General features: G+C 40.8%; 1 protein-coding gene across 8 annotated transcripts in view; it reads left to right on the plus strand.

The window, feature by feature from the left end:
• Positions 1 to 210: 210 nt before the first annotated feature.
• Positions 211 to 18,209, plus strand: part of MAP7D3 (MAP7 domain containing 3) — a 78,392-nt gene continuing 60,393 nt past the window's right edge. For 7 of the 8 annotated variants that reach the window (XM_036740174.1, XM_036740176.1, XM_036740180.1 and 4 more), the window contains exon 1: positions 218 to 299. In XM_036740174.1, the coding sequence (XP_036596069.1) occupies positions 224 to 299 (76 nt within the window). In that variant the 5' untranslated portion in view covers positions 218 to 223. Of the gene's footprint in view, positions 300 to 18,209 lie in introns of all 8 variants that reach the window. The other variant, XM_036740182.1, reaches the window with a different exon arrangement.

Raw genomic sequence — 18,209 nt, forward strand, 5'->3', positions numbered from 1 at the left:
CCCGAGGGCACCGGCACCAGCGGTGGTACCGGAGGTCTGGGTCCTACCGGCGGGGACCGAGGCGGAGAAGCCGGCAGCCTCTCGCACCTCCCCTCGCCGCGGCCTCCTCCCCCCACCCTTCGCACGCCTGGGACTTGAAGCGGCGGGCCGCGAGGTCTAGGCGTCCGACGCCCCCGAGCCTGCGCAGTGAGCCGAGCGCCAGTTGCGGCTCCCGGGACTGAAGATGGCGGACGCCGGCGGTAGCGGTAACGGCAGCGGCGACGGCGGGTCAACTCTCAAGGCGATGCGAGAACAGTTGGGTGAGTAGACCTAGCCCCCTGAGCTCGGGCCGGGACGTGCCTTCCTTCCCCGTTCCCCTTCCCCGGGCTAGGCTCTGTGGCGGGCGGCGGGCTACTTTGGGAACACTCTCACCGAGTGGGAAAAAGAGAGAAGTAACTTTTCCTGCTGTCCCCCGCCCTGCCCCGGGCTCCCCAGCCCTCTCCCCACAGGGCCCCGACCGGGCGGGAAGGAGCCGCCCGGGACAGGCGGACTGACTGACGGTCCGGGACGGGACGGGACAGGCTAGCTCGGGCGGGGTCCGCGGAAATGCCCCCTCAAGTTGGAGGGAAACTACCGGCCGTCCCCCGCTGGGGCTCTCCTCTGGCCCCGGCCTGTCTGGGGCGGGACGGCGGTGGGACAGGGGTGGGGGGCGGCCTGGTGTGCTGGACGGTGCGGGCCGCTGCGAGCCTGCCGGCGGATCCCTTTCGAAACCGTTATAGCGTTGGCCGGGAGGCGCAGGGAGGGGGGAGGAGGAGGAGGAAGCGGGACCGGACGCCAACTCTCCCTCGGGCTCTGAGCGAAATGCTGGGGGCCGCCGCGACTGAAGTGCTAGGGCAGGGAGGGAGGAATGAGTGGCTTTGGGGAGAGCCCCTCCTCTCCCTCTAATCGATATTCTCCCAACTTTCCCCCTCCCCTCTTTCCTTCTCTCCCACTCCCCAACTTCCCCCCTCTCTCCCAACTTTCCTCTCCTCTCCAACTTCCCCCCAACTTTTCCCCTTCTCTCCCACCTCCAACTTTCCCCCCCCAACTTTCTCCCTTCTCTCCCATCCCATTTTTCCATCTCCCCAACTTCTCCCCTTCTTTTCCTTCCTCCATGTTCCCCTTCTCCCCCTATATTCTTTCTCTCTCCCTCCCCCAACGTTCCTTCCCCCCCCATGAAAAAACCAAACCAACCATAAAACAACCGGGGTGAGGCAAGTAAGGGATGATTTTCAGAGTCCCTTTCCCATTTCAGTGCCTTAAGCTTCTAACATGCTACTAGAACCTCCCTCCTCCCAAATCCCTCAAAAATATTAACTGGAGCGGGGGCGGGGGGGGGGTTGGGGGCGGTGCTGTTGCAACTCCAAAGTTAGGATTGAAACTATTCTCTGCTCCCCTTAATTTTTTTGGCTGGTGCAGCACATGACTTTTACAAGATATCATCAATTGACACTTACGGTACAGTACCTATGGGGTGCAAATTAATTTAGCTCATTAGGCACAGTATCTATGAGGTTCAGCTCCTGAACATTTCTCCACACCTGAAGGCTTTTCTAAAACTCTTGTTAATTGAATTTCTTCATGCTTTCTAGAATAGGCTACTTGCCCCAGGTGCCTGAACAACAAACGAGTGTGATGATGATTGACTGTTCCCTTAGTGTTCCTTTTATACTGTCATTGTGAGTTGCCTATAATCTATCCGTGTTTGGGTGGACTGATTGAATGTATTGAAAACCATAGGAGATACTTGCTTTTTTATATTTCACAATTTTAATTTGGCTTGTCTAAAGTTTAGTTAAATTGAGCAGCTAGAATTTGGCTTTTGTTTACGCTCTGTGGATAATATATTCTCCTCAGAAAGAAGTAAAAAGTAGTATGTATGTCCTGAGAAAACCAAGAAAAAGCATTCTCCTTCAATATTTTACTTTTGGATTTGGTCTGTCGACCTAGAGTTTGTAATAAAGTTTGCTTTATTGATACTCCAGGCTCTCTGACATTTGGTTTGTGTATCTCAATGACTTAAATGATATACAGTCAATGTGCCAATAGTTGTTGTCTTGATACTCCCCAAATCGTTTCTGTTTGACACTTAAGGTTGTGTTTTATTGTTGCTTTTTTAAACCACGAGGCTATTGTGGACATTAATAATTTTTTAGAGCCATATTGTAAACACATTACTCAAGAGGAAAGTTTTCCTATTACTGCAGCCTGCCTCTGTGCTGGGGATAGTTAACATAACTTGTGCCTTTCAAAATTATACAAAGTTCTGGCCTAAGGTGAACTGCCCTGTCTCTCTAATTTTTCTGATTTTTGGCGACTAGGTTCCAGCAGGGAAAAAAATTACTTTTTAAAAGATCTTTTCCAGCAACTTCTGGGCTATTGATGGTAATAGTAAACAGACATTTTAGTCATGTGAACAACTTTAAGCAGAAGAATTATTTCAGTAGGAATTAGTTGTCTTATAGAATCATAAATTGAGATCTGGAAGGGACCATTGAGGTTGTCCAGCCATCTCCGAGGTACAGGGAGTTATAAAATGACTTATCCAATATCACATAGGTAGCAAGTAAAAAGAGTTTGGATTCAAATCCAGGTCCTCTGACTCCAAGTCCATTATATTTTGCATACATATGAGGACCAATTAAAATGTCATACTATGTTTTCAATGGTTCCACTAATTTGGTAAAGAATATTAGGAATATATCAAAGACTTCTAATAATCTTTAACATATTTCCTTTACAAATGATGCTCACAAAATCTGAATAAATTAACAATTTGTGAAGGTCTTTTTGAGTGTGCAGTCTTCTATCTGCATAGGGCAAATGAAAAAAAAAAAACCAACCCAACAACAACAAAGTTTGGAACCAAACTTGGACAGTGAGGATTCTCCTTTTTCTCTCTCCACAGGGTCAAAGTCTTGAAGTAAGGTATACCTACCACTCTTTATATGTCTTTGTATGGCAGAAGATCTGTTCATTTTGCAGTTGACAAAGGTTGTTTCTTTTAAAAATTGGAGGTCCAGAATAACTTAGCATTACTGACTTAAGAGGGTTGTGGGTTTCCAGAACATCAACACCATTGTATTCTATCACAATGTTTTTCTTACTATGCAGATTTAATGTTACTGACTCGCATTATTAGCAAGGTTTGTACTTAATATTATTTTTGCAGTAATGGGGAACAATTTTTATCCACACATTTTCTCCTCTCTTTGTGACCAAAGGGAAAATAAATGAATGGGGTGAAGGGTATGGTCTCTGGCCATGGATAAGAGCAAAGCTACCTCCCCACCACAGAGCTGGGGCTCACTGCCTTATGCTCATTCAGAGGATGCTCTGACAAATTAGCCTAATTAATGGGCCGTAGACAATAGTCAGTGTAATAAAAAAAACATTCCAGAGCCAGTTATAAGTGATTTGGGGACTGCCTTTGCCATACTGTGCCTCCCTCTTGTTCGTGCAGAATAAGTATTGGCCAGTAGGTCTGACTTGAAAATATCATTTGTAATGGTAAGCTGTATCACTTGTAATGGTAGGCAGGCAATTCCCTCCTTTTCAGTGAAATGTATTTTGAAAACCAAGTCAGAAAGTAGAATGGGGAAAAAGCAAACCAAGGACCAAGTCTCCTACGGGCTCCAAAGCACGCTTCTGATCATATCACTCCCCATTGCTACCAAATTATGGCCAAGTTAAAGCCTGACATTAAGGATCATTCATAATTTTGACCCCAACATACCTTTTCAGCCTTTTAATAATCCATGTTTAAAAATGTATGTAGCTTTAGAGCTTAAAATTTTTTTTACTGTTCCTCACAATTTAGTGAAGAAGGTAGTGCAAGTACTCTTCCATTTATAGATGAGGAAACTAAAGTTTGATGTAGTTAAATGACTTGTCCATTGTCACACAGCTAGGAAATATCAGCGGCAGATTCTGAGCCCCAGTGTTTCCACTCAAGCCCAGCCCTCTTCACTATATATCACGCTGCTTTTAGCCACTCCCATTCACATGCCATAGTCCCTAACTAAATTCAGCTCACATCCTGGTTGGTGCCTTTGCTTTTGCTATTCCCTATACCTGAAATAACTACTCTCTCCCATCTCTAGTTGTCGAAATTCTGTCCATCTTTCTAAGGTAACATCTAAAATATTGTCACCTCCCTTGCAGTTTTTCCTCCCATTTCTTTTCTTAACTTCTGTTCAGGTCTTTGTATTATATTTATTTCTGTAGATGTCTTGCTTCTTCTAGTATAAGTTCATTGATGGCAGGGCCTATGATCTCATTTTTTTAATCTCCCAAAGTACTTTATGTAGTAGACATAAGAGTAGAACTCTATAGCTCTGACTTTTCATCCATGTGGGAACCATTTTTCTGTTTGAATACTTGTAGTGCCTGAAACTCAGTATTTCACAAAGCAGCCCATTCCTTTTTTGAATAATTCCAATTATTAGACGTATATCTTCTTATATTGAACTGAATAAATTCCCAGTGGCTCTGATTAGGTGCTAAATAGCTATTTGTTGAATTAGTTAGAAAATCTGCAACTATTCCCCTTTTTTGGCCATTAGAAGGCCCTCTAGAGCAGAGGTTCTTAACCTGAAGTCCTGGGACCCTTTGGGGGGTGGGGGGAAGCAGGTCTTGTGGATTTGGATGGGTGAAAAATTACATCTTTATTTTCAGTAATCTCTAACTGAAATTTAGAATTTCCTTCAGTTATTAGGTTTCACCAGGCCACTAGAGAAGGGGGAAATCTATGACAAAAAATATCAAGAACCCTTGCTGTAGGGTCATTGGTATGATGACATTACCTTTTGTTCTGGAGATACGGATTGAAGTGGATAAATGAACAGGTTTGCCTTAGTGAATAGCAAAATACAGGTCTTTTTAGGTGTCCTCAAATAAGTGGATTAGCAGAATATTGGGAGAAAAAAGGGGCCTTGACTTCCTTAATAGTATGGTTTTTTTTTACTCTTTCATCTAAACTTGTCAGCTGGTTTTGGAGAGAACAGCATGGTAACAGTAGTATACACCTAGGTCATAATGAAATGGTGACCCAAAAGAGAAAGCCTTCCTATCTAGTAACCATTGCTTTGGATCTTATAAATTATTAGGAACTTTTCTTTTCGTTTGTCCTTTGGGAGGTATATTACATTGAGCTTTATCTCTTATTCCTGAATGTTTAATTAATTGTACTAGCAAGGCGCAGCATTCCTCAGCTTTCCTTAGTTATACAATCAACTACTACTATGTGACAGCAAGATGAACTAGATGGTGAGCCCCAAATTCCTGGGAAACTTAGACCTCTCTATAGTAGCATCTCAAGAGATCAGAGTGAGGAGGATCAGTGTGTGTGACTCAGCTACCAATCATGGATACATATTTGAACACATAGTTATAAATGCTGCTAATCCTGTCTCATCTCATCTTGAATAAAGACTGGGAAATGGACTATTTTGATCTTCTTGGGATGGGAAATTGTGGTCAATGATGGAATTTTCTTTTGGCCCTAGTTCTGATAGAAGGAGAGATATTATTTTAAAGTATTGTTAAGAACAGTGAACTTGGGAGACTAATGAATGCTACCTATATTGTTTTTAAGAACACTAATGGAAAGGAAGGAATGCTGGGAAGATAACCATTACCCCTTCATTGAATGTAAAACACCTTTTGTTATAGCTGATCAAGTTCAATATTATCCATAGAACCTGCCAAGATAAAATGATATGAACTTGGCTTCCAGCAAAATCAGAATAATAGAGTGTTAAAGACCCTGAACCTAATGACATGTACCAAGAAGGCGATAAAAATCTTCTAATTTAAACAAGTAACAAAAAACAACTAAGGGAATGGCTTATAATTTCAGAGTTATTACAGTTGTCATTTTCAAGAAAAAAGTATTGAGTTGTTGCAGTCATTTGTCTTAACTGTCAGTGCTCTGATTCTGGCCAGTAATTTTTTTGGACTGGTTAGTGCAGTAGTTCATTTCAGTTGTATCTGGGAATTATAGCATGGTTCTAGGCTACAGTACTAGGATAGCTGATTTGTTCTTAGCATCATGGCCAATTTAAGAGAAAAGAGAGGGAAAACAATAATATAAAGATCATGAGATCACAGATTGGCCAGGATGGGACTTTAGAAGTCATCTGGTCCAACCCTTTCATGTTATATGTTTGGAACTGAAGTCCTGAGGAGTTAGGAACTTGCCTAGTCATGGAGGTAGTAAGTAGCAGAGCCAAAATTTGAAGCCAGGTTTTCAAATATGAGGTTTTTCCTACTGTACCTTGCTGCCCAATAATGATGTTTTGAAAACCGTTGAAAAATGTAAATATCTATTAAATCAATATTAATGTCGTAGGCATTCTCAAAACATCTGTCCTTGGTTCTTTCTTTCTCACTTGGTGATCTCAGCTGTTCCATGGCTTAAGCTATTGTCTATGTGAATGACTCCTTATACAAAGGAACTGCTTGTGTCATTCCTCTGCTCAAACATCTGTGTGTCCCTGTTGCCTACTGTGCCTACTTGTGGAAGCAGTTTGGCATAATGGAAAGAGTGCTGGATTGGGTGACATAGGACCTGCGTTCAAATCCTTACTTTGCCACTGTTTTGGGGGCTTTGGACGAGTCCCTTAATCTTATGGTGTATCATTTCCTCATCGGTAAAGTGATGATGTTGTACTAGATGATCTCCCAGGTCTCTTTCAGCATTAAATCAGTGACCTGCCAGGACTTCCTGTACTTCCACAGCAAACACTGCATGTCCAGAACAACTCATTTTCTTTCCCCCAGGGTCTACTCTTCCTTCCAAGGGCACCACCATTCTCCCAGGTTGCTTATGTGTTAAACCTCAGTGTCATCCTTGACTTCTGCCTCTTCCCTAATCTTGTTAATTCTACCTCCGTAATATTTCCAAATTTCACTCCATCCTTTCCATTTCTACTACTATAGCCCGTATCCAGACCCTTGTTATCTCTTTCTTAGATTGTTGCAAATCACCTAACTGCTTTCCTTACCTCCTATTTCTACCCATCTCTATTTCATCCTTCATTCCACTACCAGATCCTCCTAATGCACAGCTCTGATCACATTAACAACTTTTTTTAATCCAGTTAATAGGTCCCTACCTTCTCTGGTCAAAAGAAAAATTTAGAGTTCCAAGGTACTGTGCAACTAACTTGGTGTTCCAGACCTTTAATAATTCTGTTGCCTACTCAATAAAGTCCAGATCCTTATCTTGACATTAAAGGCCCTTTAAAGTCAGGCTCTGACTAAGCTTTGCAGCCTTTTTCTTCACTTCTATATCACATCACTGCTCTGTGCTCTATCAGAACTGGACCAATCACCATTCAGTCAACATCCGGTGCCTGTTGCTTTTGTTCATTTTCTTCTCTTCTGAAATACCTGCCTTTCCCCACACCCCAGTCTCTGCCTCTTGAAATTCTCGGGATCCCCTAAGACGCAGGGCCAATATAGCATTCCCTGAGTCCCCCCTTTGGAAGTCATCTTGCTTTCCCTAGTAACTTGAATAGGATGTTGTTCTTTTAGCACTTAAACCATATCCTGGTTTGTATTTAGAATGTAAATTAAGTGGAAGTCCCAGTGCCTATCAGTGCCTTGCCTATGATGTTTAACAAATGTTTCTTGAGTTGAATTATACTTATTGTTGTATTATAAGCTTCTGCAAGGGGTCAAGGCTTATTTATCTTTATATCTCTTATAGCCTAACACAGTACTTGGTGGCTGTTACTTAGATGTTGGAATGAATGAATGAATTCAGTTTCTTAAAGTCCTAGAGCTAATGAGTTTTATAAATGTCTGGATTAAGATTGATGACAACTCTGAATTTTTCTTTTTGATCGGTTAAGATAGGGACTTCTTAATTTGATTGTAAAATTGGTAACTACCAAGGGAAGCAAAAATAGATGTATCTGGAAGCCTTTGTGAGTTGTAAGAGCTGTGCACCCCAGCCAAAATTTATAGAAACAGGAAAACAACTATCTATTGACTGGTTAAATAAAAAGTGACCTACTTCCAGTCAGCAATGTTAGGTTTTTTAAAGCATTTGCTCTGTGCTCATGTTGAGGGTAGAGGAAGAGTGGTGGTAGTAGTATCTCAATTGAAGGTGAGAAATAGAAGGATGTTAAAGGCAATAGAGACATTGCTACTCTTGAGGGGAAAACAAGGGTGTGAAGCTGAGTCAGAAAACAGTCTCCAGGTGTGAAGTTGATGATGCTGTACCTCTCACATCTTTCTGGACAAACACTTAACATGGTTACATTATTGTGCCAAAGGTTTGGCTATATGAATGGTTGATTGGTTTGTTTTTAATTTTTCCAAATTTTTTTAGCATCCCAGGATGATAGATTTAGAGCTGGAAGGGATCACAAAAAATATCCAGTCCAACAGCTTATTTTACCGATGAAAAAATGACAAGGTCATAAAACTCATATGTAGCAGAGGCCAGGCTGGAACCCAGGACCTCTTAGTCTAAATCCAGTGTTTTTTCCACTACATCACACTGCCTTTTCCAGGTACTGCCCTTGTTGGCTATATGTCTTGAAGGAGAAAAGTTTATTATTTGCATTTTGTGCTTTTCAAGGCAACACTGCTAAGTCTCACTGAAGGAGTCTAATAGAAGACATTCTGCTTTGATGTGTCCTCTTCAATTACTGTAATCTCCTTTGTTGACCCTTTATCAGTTGAATGCAGGCCAGAGTAGGAAGCTTGAAGGGAAGTAGGTTTGATTCAATCTCCACACTTAATTCAGCTACCTGGAAATATCTTTTAAAATCAAAATCTTTAATTCCCTCTCTTTCCCTCTGCCACAGTAGGTATCAATCAACAGCAAGCAGAGAGAGTAGCTCATTTTAGAACTTGGTGGTGGTGTCTTAGAGGAGTGAGAGATGACAAGTTGGTTGGGGTGCAGGCTAAGGGCCAGAATTGGGGAACCTGTGGCCTCAAGTGTGGTCCTTTGACTGAATCCAAACCTCACAGAACAAGTCCCCTTAATAAAAGGATTTGTTCTGTAAAACTTGGATTCAGTTGAAAAGGCCACACCTGAGGACATAGAAGGCCACATGTGGCCTTGACGCTCCAGGTTCCCCACCCCTGGGCTAAGGAAACTGGGATAGTTTTGTGTTCCTCTTGACTCAATGTGCGTCCACATTATTTTATTAGAAATGTTATGACTTTTTTTCCCCTAAGCATGATCAATTTATTAGTCAGGCTAGCAGTAACCAATAAATTGGGTCAGTGTCCTCAATGACCAAAGACCAAGTGTTAAGACTTCTCTGAATGACAGATATGTTTGTTTTAAAAACTTTTTCAAACATTTAAAAAGTCATTAAATGAGTCATTTAACCTCTCTGGACCTCAGTTTCCCCATCTAAAAAATTAGAGGGATTGACTAGCTGACCTCTAAAATAATTTTCAGCTCTATTCTATGATTTTATTCATCTCACTGCCCACCTCCATCTGCTGCCTTCAGAAAATGTGACCAGAGGCCGAGGGGTTAGTAATGAAAGGTTTTCCCTGGGATCTCCAGCCTTATGGTTAACTGCTTTCTCTTCCCACCCAGAAGCAAAGCACTCTTCTAACCAAACCAACAAGGATGTGTTCCAACTCCCTCTTAGTGCATATATAGATAGATGTAGGTATTTATATGTATATAAAATCTTTCTCTTGGAACCTCCCCCCGCCCCATGCCTCACTTCACTCTTTAAATGCCCAAAGCCCTTGCCACCACCATTTAAGGAGACTTCCTACCTGGGGCTGGGTTTACTTATGTATGCAACAAGTGGACCTAGAAATGTAATACTCAACATTTACAATTTGCTGACTCCAATTGACAGGGGAATCTAATGTTTTAAAGTAATGTTTTCTTGCTGCAGTGCTCCTAGCCTGATGTTTTGTAACAACTCCATGTTTCCCATTGTATTTATCTCTGATAAAGTTTGTAACACAGAAGTGTAATATCGGAATGCATTTTCTTAAAGCTTTTTCTTTCTTGACACTTCTTTGGAACTGGTTTACTATTCAAAAATAGTGTACAACAGTGGTTTCCTCAACCTTTTCAAGTATCAAGACCCTCTTTGAGGTTCAACTATTTCATGAATCCCCACATGATATTAGTTGTCTTATTAATATTCAGTGACTGAAAAGACATGACAGAAAAGCTACGACTTGATGAAATATTTTAGATGAATTTGGATTATTAATCACAACATCTATGTACATTTGAAAAATAGTAATACATGTTATGATACTCATTTATAGCAGGTATGTTTGCTTATTTTATACAATTTTTCTTATGAACTTAACACGAATATTTCAGTAGACAAAAACAAAAAATAACAGGTGAGACAGTCTTTGGTATGTACAATTTTTCTTTCGAATACATACAACTTGGGTATTTTTTATTCAAATTTAACATAGCAGTAGTCGCAAGCTTGTCTATGTCTTTTTCTGAACATCTTTCTTTCTTCTGTGTGTTTTTAATCATTGACATTATTTTCTTTTTTACTATCACTATCCCCTGTGCCCTCCAACTCAGCCTTCCCATCTCTCCCTCATGCTCACCCGCCTCCTGCCAGGCAAAAAGTCATCCCTTGTAATAAATAAGTTGCTGTTCAGTCATGTCCAACTCTTCATGACCGCATGGACCATACTGTCCATGGGGTTTTTCTTGGCAAAGATACTGGAGTGGTTTACCATTTCCTCCTCCGGTGGATTAAGGCAAACCGGTTAAGTTACTTGCTGAGGGTCACACAGCTAGTAAGTGTCTGAGGCTGGATTTGAACTCAGGTCTTCCTGACCTTAAGCCCAGCACTTTATCCACTGAGCCATATATCTGCCCCAATAAATAAATAGAGTCAGGCAAAACAGATACACGTATTGGCTGGCTCTGAAAATGTCTCCTCCTGCACCCTTGATCTATCACCTCCCTAGCGAGAGGTGGGAAGCACACTTCCCCAATAGTATCCTAGAATCCTAATTGGTGGTCCTAATGATTATAACTTGTAAGTCATTGTATATATTGATCACTTGGCTCTACCCATTTCACTAGGCTTTTTGTACTGATCTTCTCAGATTTTTCTGAATCTGTCCTTTTCGTCATTTTTGATGCCATCTGGGGACTAGACGGTTCAATCTGTTGTCCCACTCTCAGATACTTCTCCAGGACAAACAAGGCTCCTAGGCTTCTGACCAAGCTCAGATACCTCTGCCTGCTGTGAGGCTTCTCACAGGACGGACCCATCACCACTTCCCAGGAGGTTGAAACTCAAGGTTGAAACTGCAGTAGTCAAATCTTCTGCTTTCTTCAATGGACTTTCCTCCAACTAATGGTAACTTTCTGGATTCACTCTTAAGTTGTCAACATACTTCTGTTCCCTTATACTTGCCACAGACTCTTTTCTCCTACCATATTCACTAAGCAATCCCTTTCCCTTTGAGGTTCATTTGTATTCATTTTATATATATGCTTTGTATCTGTACTTCTCATACAGACAAAACCGCATAAATATAAATTTACAAAGTAGCTTGGGAGGAAGGGTGCTGGCATTTGGGATTTGGAAGGAAGTCCTGCAGAGGATGGCTCCTGAGCTGCATCTTAAATGAAGAGAGGGCCTCTGAGGCCAAGATAAGGAGGGGAGGAGTGATGAGAGTGATTGGCAGTGCCAATGTGTGGAGACTGCTGCTGTGAACAGGGGACAGAGAGAAGCCCAGTGTAGCTGGATCTCCCAAGTATGAGAGCTAGTGTGAAGTCCACTGTAGATGGAAAGCTAGATTGCAGCCAGCTTGTGGAAGGCTTTACAAGGTAAACACGGGGGTTCATATTTTATCTTAGAGGCAATAAGAAGCCCTGGAGTTGGTTGGGTAGGGAAATTGCATGGTCAGGTCATTGCTTTAAGGAAGATTACCTAGAAAACTTCCATTTTTGTCCTCTTTGACCATCTGATGGGTGTGAGGTGGAACCTCAGAGGTGATTTAATTTGCGTTTCTCTGCTTATCAGTGAGTTGGAACAATTTTTCATGCGGTGTTGATTCATTGGATTTCTTCCTTCAAAAGAAATGGTTTTAAGAATTTTTAAGGACCCACTGAGATAATTGGAAATTCCTGGGGGTGTTTTGAAACCAGGGTTAGAAATCACTCTACTGAGGAATTTAGTTGCACCTCTGTATGAATAAGTGAACAGAAGAGAATTGTCACAGTTTTGTGTAAAACTTAGGTAGATGTAACTTAATATCCTGAAATCCACCTCTCTTATGGACCTCGCTTAGGAGGCCGGACCCTAGTCTTCTTTGGAATAAGCACTAGTCAAGTAGAGAAAGAAGAAGAAATGAGCAGAGTAATTGAAAAATCCCTTTCAGCCTCTCTTCCTTTGTCTGATAATTACATATGATTCTCTTTCCAAGACCCTTTGCCCTTAGCCTGCTGACTGCTTCCTGTCTGGACATCTTTCTCAGCAGGCCTTAAAAGCAGCCCTTCCTCTTCATCCAAACCATTTAGAAAAGATCTCGATCTTGGAAAAAAAGAGTCAGAATTTTTCCCTCAGGAGAAAAGTCATATTTAAGCATACCAAAGTTTGACTAATGCCTTTAAAACCTTCTGTTTTACCATGTCTACACATCTGAATACAAACAGGTGGAGGCAAAGGAAGGCAGGGCCTGTGGGAAGAGAATAGCTGAGGGAATTCTAGTTGTGGGTTATTTTGAGCTAGGTATATATAAACTAATAATTCCAAGATTGAAACCTTCAGTTAAGTAATTCACTTGAATTGTCTATAGCAGACTTAAATAATTTTATTTAATTATGGGGGGCATTGGTTACTTCATCTATAAAAAGAAGGGAGTGGCTTAGCTGACCCCTAAAGTCCTTTCCAGTTCTGATATTATATAATAATAATAGCAGTAGCTAATATTTATATAGCACCTACTATGTGCCAGGCACTATGCTAAGTACTTTACAACTATTATTTCATTTGATCCTCACAACAATCCTGAGAGGTGAGTGCTACTATTTTCTTCATTTTACAGTTGAGAGAAACCAGGACAGAGTAAGTGACTTGACCGGGGTCACACAACTAGAGAGTGTCTGAAGTTGAACTCAGGTCTTCTAAACTCCTGGGCCACTGTTCTATCCACTGTGCTACCTACCTGCTGTGAGTTCATTCCAGATCTCACATTCTGAGTAGGGACTTAAGAAAGTTAATAAGCCGTTTGGAGCAGCTTAACCATTTTGTGGATAGATTTGCAGGCACCCCCCCCGAAATCTTATTAAATATTGAGCACACTCCAAGAGCCACAGCAAATCTAAAGTCTTGAATTTCAAATGCTTCTCCTTTTATAGTAACTTTAAATTTATTGTTTGATTTATTTTTCCTGATTAGAGTACATTTAATACAGTCATGGTGTAATTGACTTGAAAATTTGTCAGCTGATGAAAAGTGACAGATGTATCTTAGAAGGAGTTTAATAAATCCCTCACCCCCAAAGTAAGAATAAACACTCCTGGAGCCAACCACCCTGTGCCCAGTGGGAGCTAAATAAATTAATTTGTGGTGGCTATTTATTTTCATTTTGCTATCCAAACCGTAGTAAGTACAAAATCAATTAATCTGTGAAAACAAGCAAACTAATTTCCTGGGATAGTAAACACAACCAGAACTTTATTGAAGTTGTGACCCCCCCCATTGTTATTCATAAAACTTCCAACCTAAATCTTTGTTAGTCACTATTCCCTTTGCTACTGATTAAAAATACTCCTTTTTTCATTTCTTATTTTTCCTTTTGTAGACAAGATTCTGAAGAGAACTAATATAGAGCTGTAACTGCACATTTTATAGGCATTGACTTGAAGAGGAGCAGCTGTGGGTGACAGTTTAGAATTGCTGAATAAGTATTGTGATTAGTATTTATCATTGGCATCACTTGAGATTAAGCTCTTTGAGATGATTGTTCCTGGGCACAGCTTTAGGAGGATTACTACTGTGATAGAAGTAGTTGTCATGGAGAAGTGTTCTTCCTTCCAAGCTTGTTTGCCTTCAGTTGTACCCTGTTAGAGCAAAGTCTTAGGAGAGTTTGAGGGGTTTTTTTAAGAGAGAAAAGAGTCAGCATTTGATTGCTCTAAATATGAAAATCATTAATAGCTAACATTTGTTGTTCAAAAAAGACCTCAGGTTTATTGTGTCAACTTTTTAATATACTAAATGCTTCTAAAAACAATTTGTGTATTGTGATCTCTAATCCAACGAACCCTTCATTGTTGGTGATTTGATCCATGTGATACTTTACTTCAGCCTGGAATTGAACATTACTGGGTAAACACTTCCTCAAAAAAATTTCTTAGCTTTCCCCCCACCCCATGTGAGAGGGTTTTAGTTTGACACAGTTTCTCTAAACTTAGTATTTCCATAGCCACAGTCTGTCACATTTTCACTATACAAAAGTATTTTGCCCAAACCTGTATTTTTACATTCTTTATTCAGTTCACTTTATCTAGACTCCTGTAATTCCTACTCTCCTGTGGATTAAGAAGCAACGTTATTTTTAGACTAGTATTTGAAATTAAGGTTGCTTCTTCGTTCATAGTGGGTCTTGCTTCTCAGGCATAGGGAGTGCTTTTAAAAAATTCATTTTTCTCACAGATTAATGTCTCTTTCAAAAATGAATCTTTTGGGGGTTGACCAAGCTTTTAAATTAGTGCTCTACTTGGGTTTACCTTTGACCTTCTGAAACTGGCAACTTATATAGAATAGAGTAGTGTGTCTATATTGATTACACTAGAACATAGTATAATTGGGTTCTGTAACCTACCCTTGCAACTGACTTGCTTCCAGGCATATTTTCAGGGTTTGATTTTAATCCATAAGGCTTTATGGAGTTTGAACTTTCCTCACTTTGGGGTTTAACCTTCTCTGAAGAAACTCAAATGAAATGTGTGTTACCTTCTGCTAACAGCCCTGAGGTTTGAATCCCAAGGGTACCAAAACAAGTGGGGGATTCTGAGAGAACACACTTGGCTGCTTTCATCTTTATACATATGCTTGGAGGCCTTGACAAATGAGTGATTAAGTTCAGTGGATCAGTGATCTCAATGGTGGGAGTGAGTGATTCACACATTTAAAAAATTAATTAAAGTCTGGCATGCCTGACTGTAATTCAGTTATTGTGGTTTTAATAGCATACTCCTTGGCTCTTGGCAAGTTTGGTCATTTTTGCCTCAACAAGAGTTCCTACATCTGTCGCTTTCTCATCAGTCATGAAGCTTCTCTTCTAGTTCAGGCCTTCATCATTACTATTCTGGACTGTTGCCATAGCCTCCTAATTAGTCAACCTTCTTCCAGGTGCTCCCCCCCTCCCCAGTCAGTCTTCCACAGAGCTGCCAAATTAGTATTTCTAAAACACAGATCTGACCACGTCTCTTCCCTACTCAGAAATCTTCAGTGGATCCTTGTTGTTTCTAGGATAAAATACAAAATCCCCAGCCTGGCATTTAAAGCCTTTCTCAAGGAATTTTGTATGATTTTGACATATGGATGGATGACAGACACTTTGTCAGAGGGGAGAGCCTTTAAGACATTGTTTTGTTGTATATAATCAAATGCTATTTTATAATCAACAAATACTTAGATTCTCTACGTCTTTCAGTCGGTTGTGGGACTAATGATCTGGGCTACCATAGGATATTCTTTATAGAAGTTTGCCTCCTCCCTTCTTTTAATGTGATTGCTTTTTGGTTCTCTTCTTGTATATTGTCCTTCACTTCTGTTTATTTGCACTGGTTCTCTGTTTCTTTGGTGAGGTTTGCCACTGTGGATTCAAGTTTTTCCATTCTGCCAATTACTTTTGCCATGTAGGCCATAAATTCTGCTTTCACAATTCCTATTTCTCTTTTAAACTATTCAGGAACATCCTGCTGGGGTTGCATGTTCTCTTGGGAATCCACAGGGTCCTTTGCCTCAGAAAGTAATGACTTGTTTTCCTTTGTCTTGCAATATTTATTCAGAGATGTCTGGATACATTTAGAGAATCTGGAGGCTATCTTCCCTTCTGTTAATATCCTTGCTGTTAGTTTATCTGCTTATATTCAAGATTTTTAACTGAGTTTTCCTGAAATCTTTGGTAATTTAAGTCTTTTTCCTTTACATGACGCTATCACTTTCTGACTCCTTTACTTTTTTGAAAGTAGTTACCCAGGGCTGGACCTCAAAGCTGTCTCAGCCTCTTCCCACGTTGGGAAATTCATGTTTCATTGGTCTAAGTTTCTGCCCCAGTTGATTTCTGGGGGGACAGAACTGGCCCCACCTAGGTGCCTGCCCTGTCATCTTTGTCTCCTCCCCTCAGACCTAGTAGAGTGTTCCTTTTCTTCCTCAGTTCTCTGTTGGAGTACTGTTGCAGTACAGAGGGCTGCCATGCTGCAGTCTCAGCTAGAGCAAGCTTCTCTGCCTTTTGGTTTTTTGTGACCCAGGGTTGGGGTGGAGGGAGTTGAGTTCTGGTGCATCCCTGCCAGAGTAGGGTGGCTGTTGGGAGAGGGGGTGCTAGGTGAATACATTAGGTTTTAAGGATTAGCCTTCTCTGTTGTCAGATCATTGGCTTATCTCTTTAGGGTTCTTGGTATCTCAGCTGAAATTGAAAACTCTTGCCCATAATTCCTGTCACGGAGAATTTTGAGATGTGAGGATTGGAGAAAGTCCTCCATCTTCCTTTATCAGTGATGCCCTCCATTTTTGTGTCAGTTTTGCTTATAAAAATTTTATATAGTTAGGAATGTAGGGCTTTCAGGTCCTAATGTTCTCTCACTCACCTTGTTTTAGTAGTTAATATAGTTCAAGACTTTTTCCCCCATGCCTTTGGTGTCTTTCCTTCAGATTTCTTAAGGATTGATCTCTTAACACCTTCAGAATTGTGTTATCTCCAGCATGGCTCTCCTCTGTTCATCCTTGATTGAGTCCAGCCTATTTGATTGGTAGACACTACGCATTAGCCAGAAAATCAAATGGGAAAAGCACTCATGGGGTTTGTAAGTTTACAGAAAAGGCAGTGAAGGGAAGTATTGAGAAGGACAGAACAGATCTGGAGTTGAGGCATTCAGCTGCAAGGGATCCCTACTGGTCTCAGAGAGGCCTAAAAAACAGTTTTTTGGAATACCATAATGCGCTTTGCATGTCAGAAACTGTATTCAAAAACATTACAGTGCTACAAGATGCTTTGAAGACTAGCTTTTGTAGTAGACTTTGCCAAGCTCAGACAGTCTCCTACTGACATAATAATGACAGCAACTACATTTGTAGATTCAATGTGCTATTTTCATACCTTTTTTTTCAAGAGATAGATGTGATATATAATCTATATTGAATTGATTGCCTCCTCAGCAGGGGGGAGGGAGGAAGGAAGAGAATTTGGAACTCAAAGTTTTCAAAACAAATATTAAAATTGTTTTTTCTTGTAACTGGGGAAAAATAAAATACTAAATAAATTTTTAAAAATAAAGGCAAAAGATAGATGTAAAAGAGAATTGAAGGTAATCATTTCTTTGGTGCGTCTAAACTCTTCTAAGCAAGTAGGACTTTAATAAGGAAGGGCATCAGGTCAGAATTCTGCTTCAGCAAGTATTTTGGTCTTGTAGGAAGGCATCATCAAATCTTGAGGAAGAAAAACAGAAGCCTCTTTTCGTAGCCAGGTAGCAAGTCTTGTTGGTTTCCATTTTATCCCATCTGGGACTACCGGGAAGGAGACCCAGAGTCTAGCTCTATCTGTGCCACTAACTTGCTCTGGTGCTGAGGCCCCATCAGTTCCCTCTTTTGGGCCTCAGTTTCCTCATCTATAAAATGAAGACAGTTGGATGAATGATTTCCAAAGTTACTTCCACTCTGTCATGTTCTGTGATTAAAAGTTAGAGCAGCCAACGGACTTCTTAGCTAGAAGCTAGAGTAGATAGAGGATGGGATTGTGAAGTGTTATGGTGGACACAAGGAGTTTTGTTTCTTCCTCTGGATGACATGTGTTTTCTCTTGCTCTCTAACCACATAGTAAATGAAGCGTCCTGTACCTTTCAAGCCAGGCTTTGACCCCAGGAAGTCACTCACCTCCATTCTAACACTGGCTGTGCTGAAAGACTAACTTGTAACTGAAGACAGATGGTCCTGGATATGTAGAACGAGTAGGTCACCAAAGAGATCTCCATGAAGTGAAAG

This window comes from Trichosurus vulpecula, chromosome X (genome assembly GCF_011100635.1).
Source record: "Trichosurus vulpecula isolate mTriVul1 chromosome X, mTriVul1.pri, whole genome shotgun sequence".
In the NCBI taxonomy this organism is placed as follows: Eukaryota; Metazoa; Chordata; class Mammalia; order Diprotodontia; family Phalangeridae; genus Trichosurus; species Trichosurus vulpecula.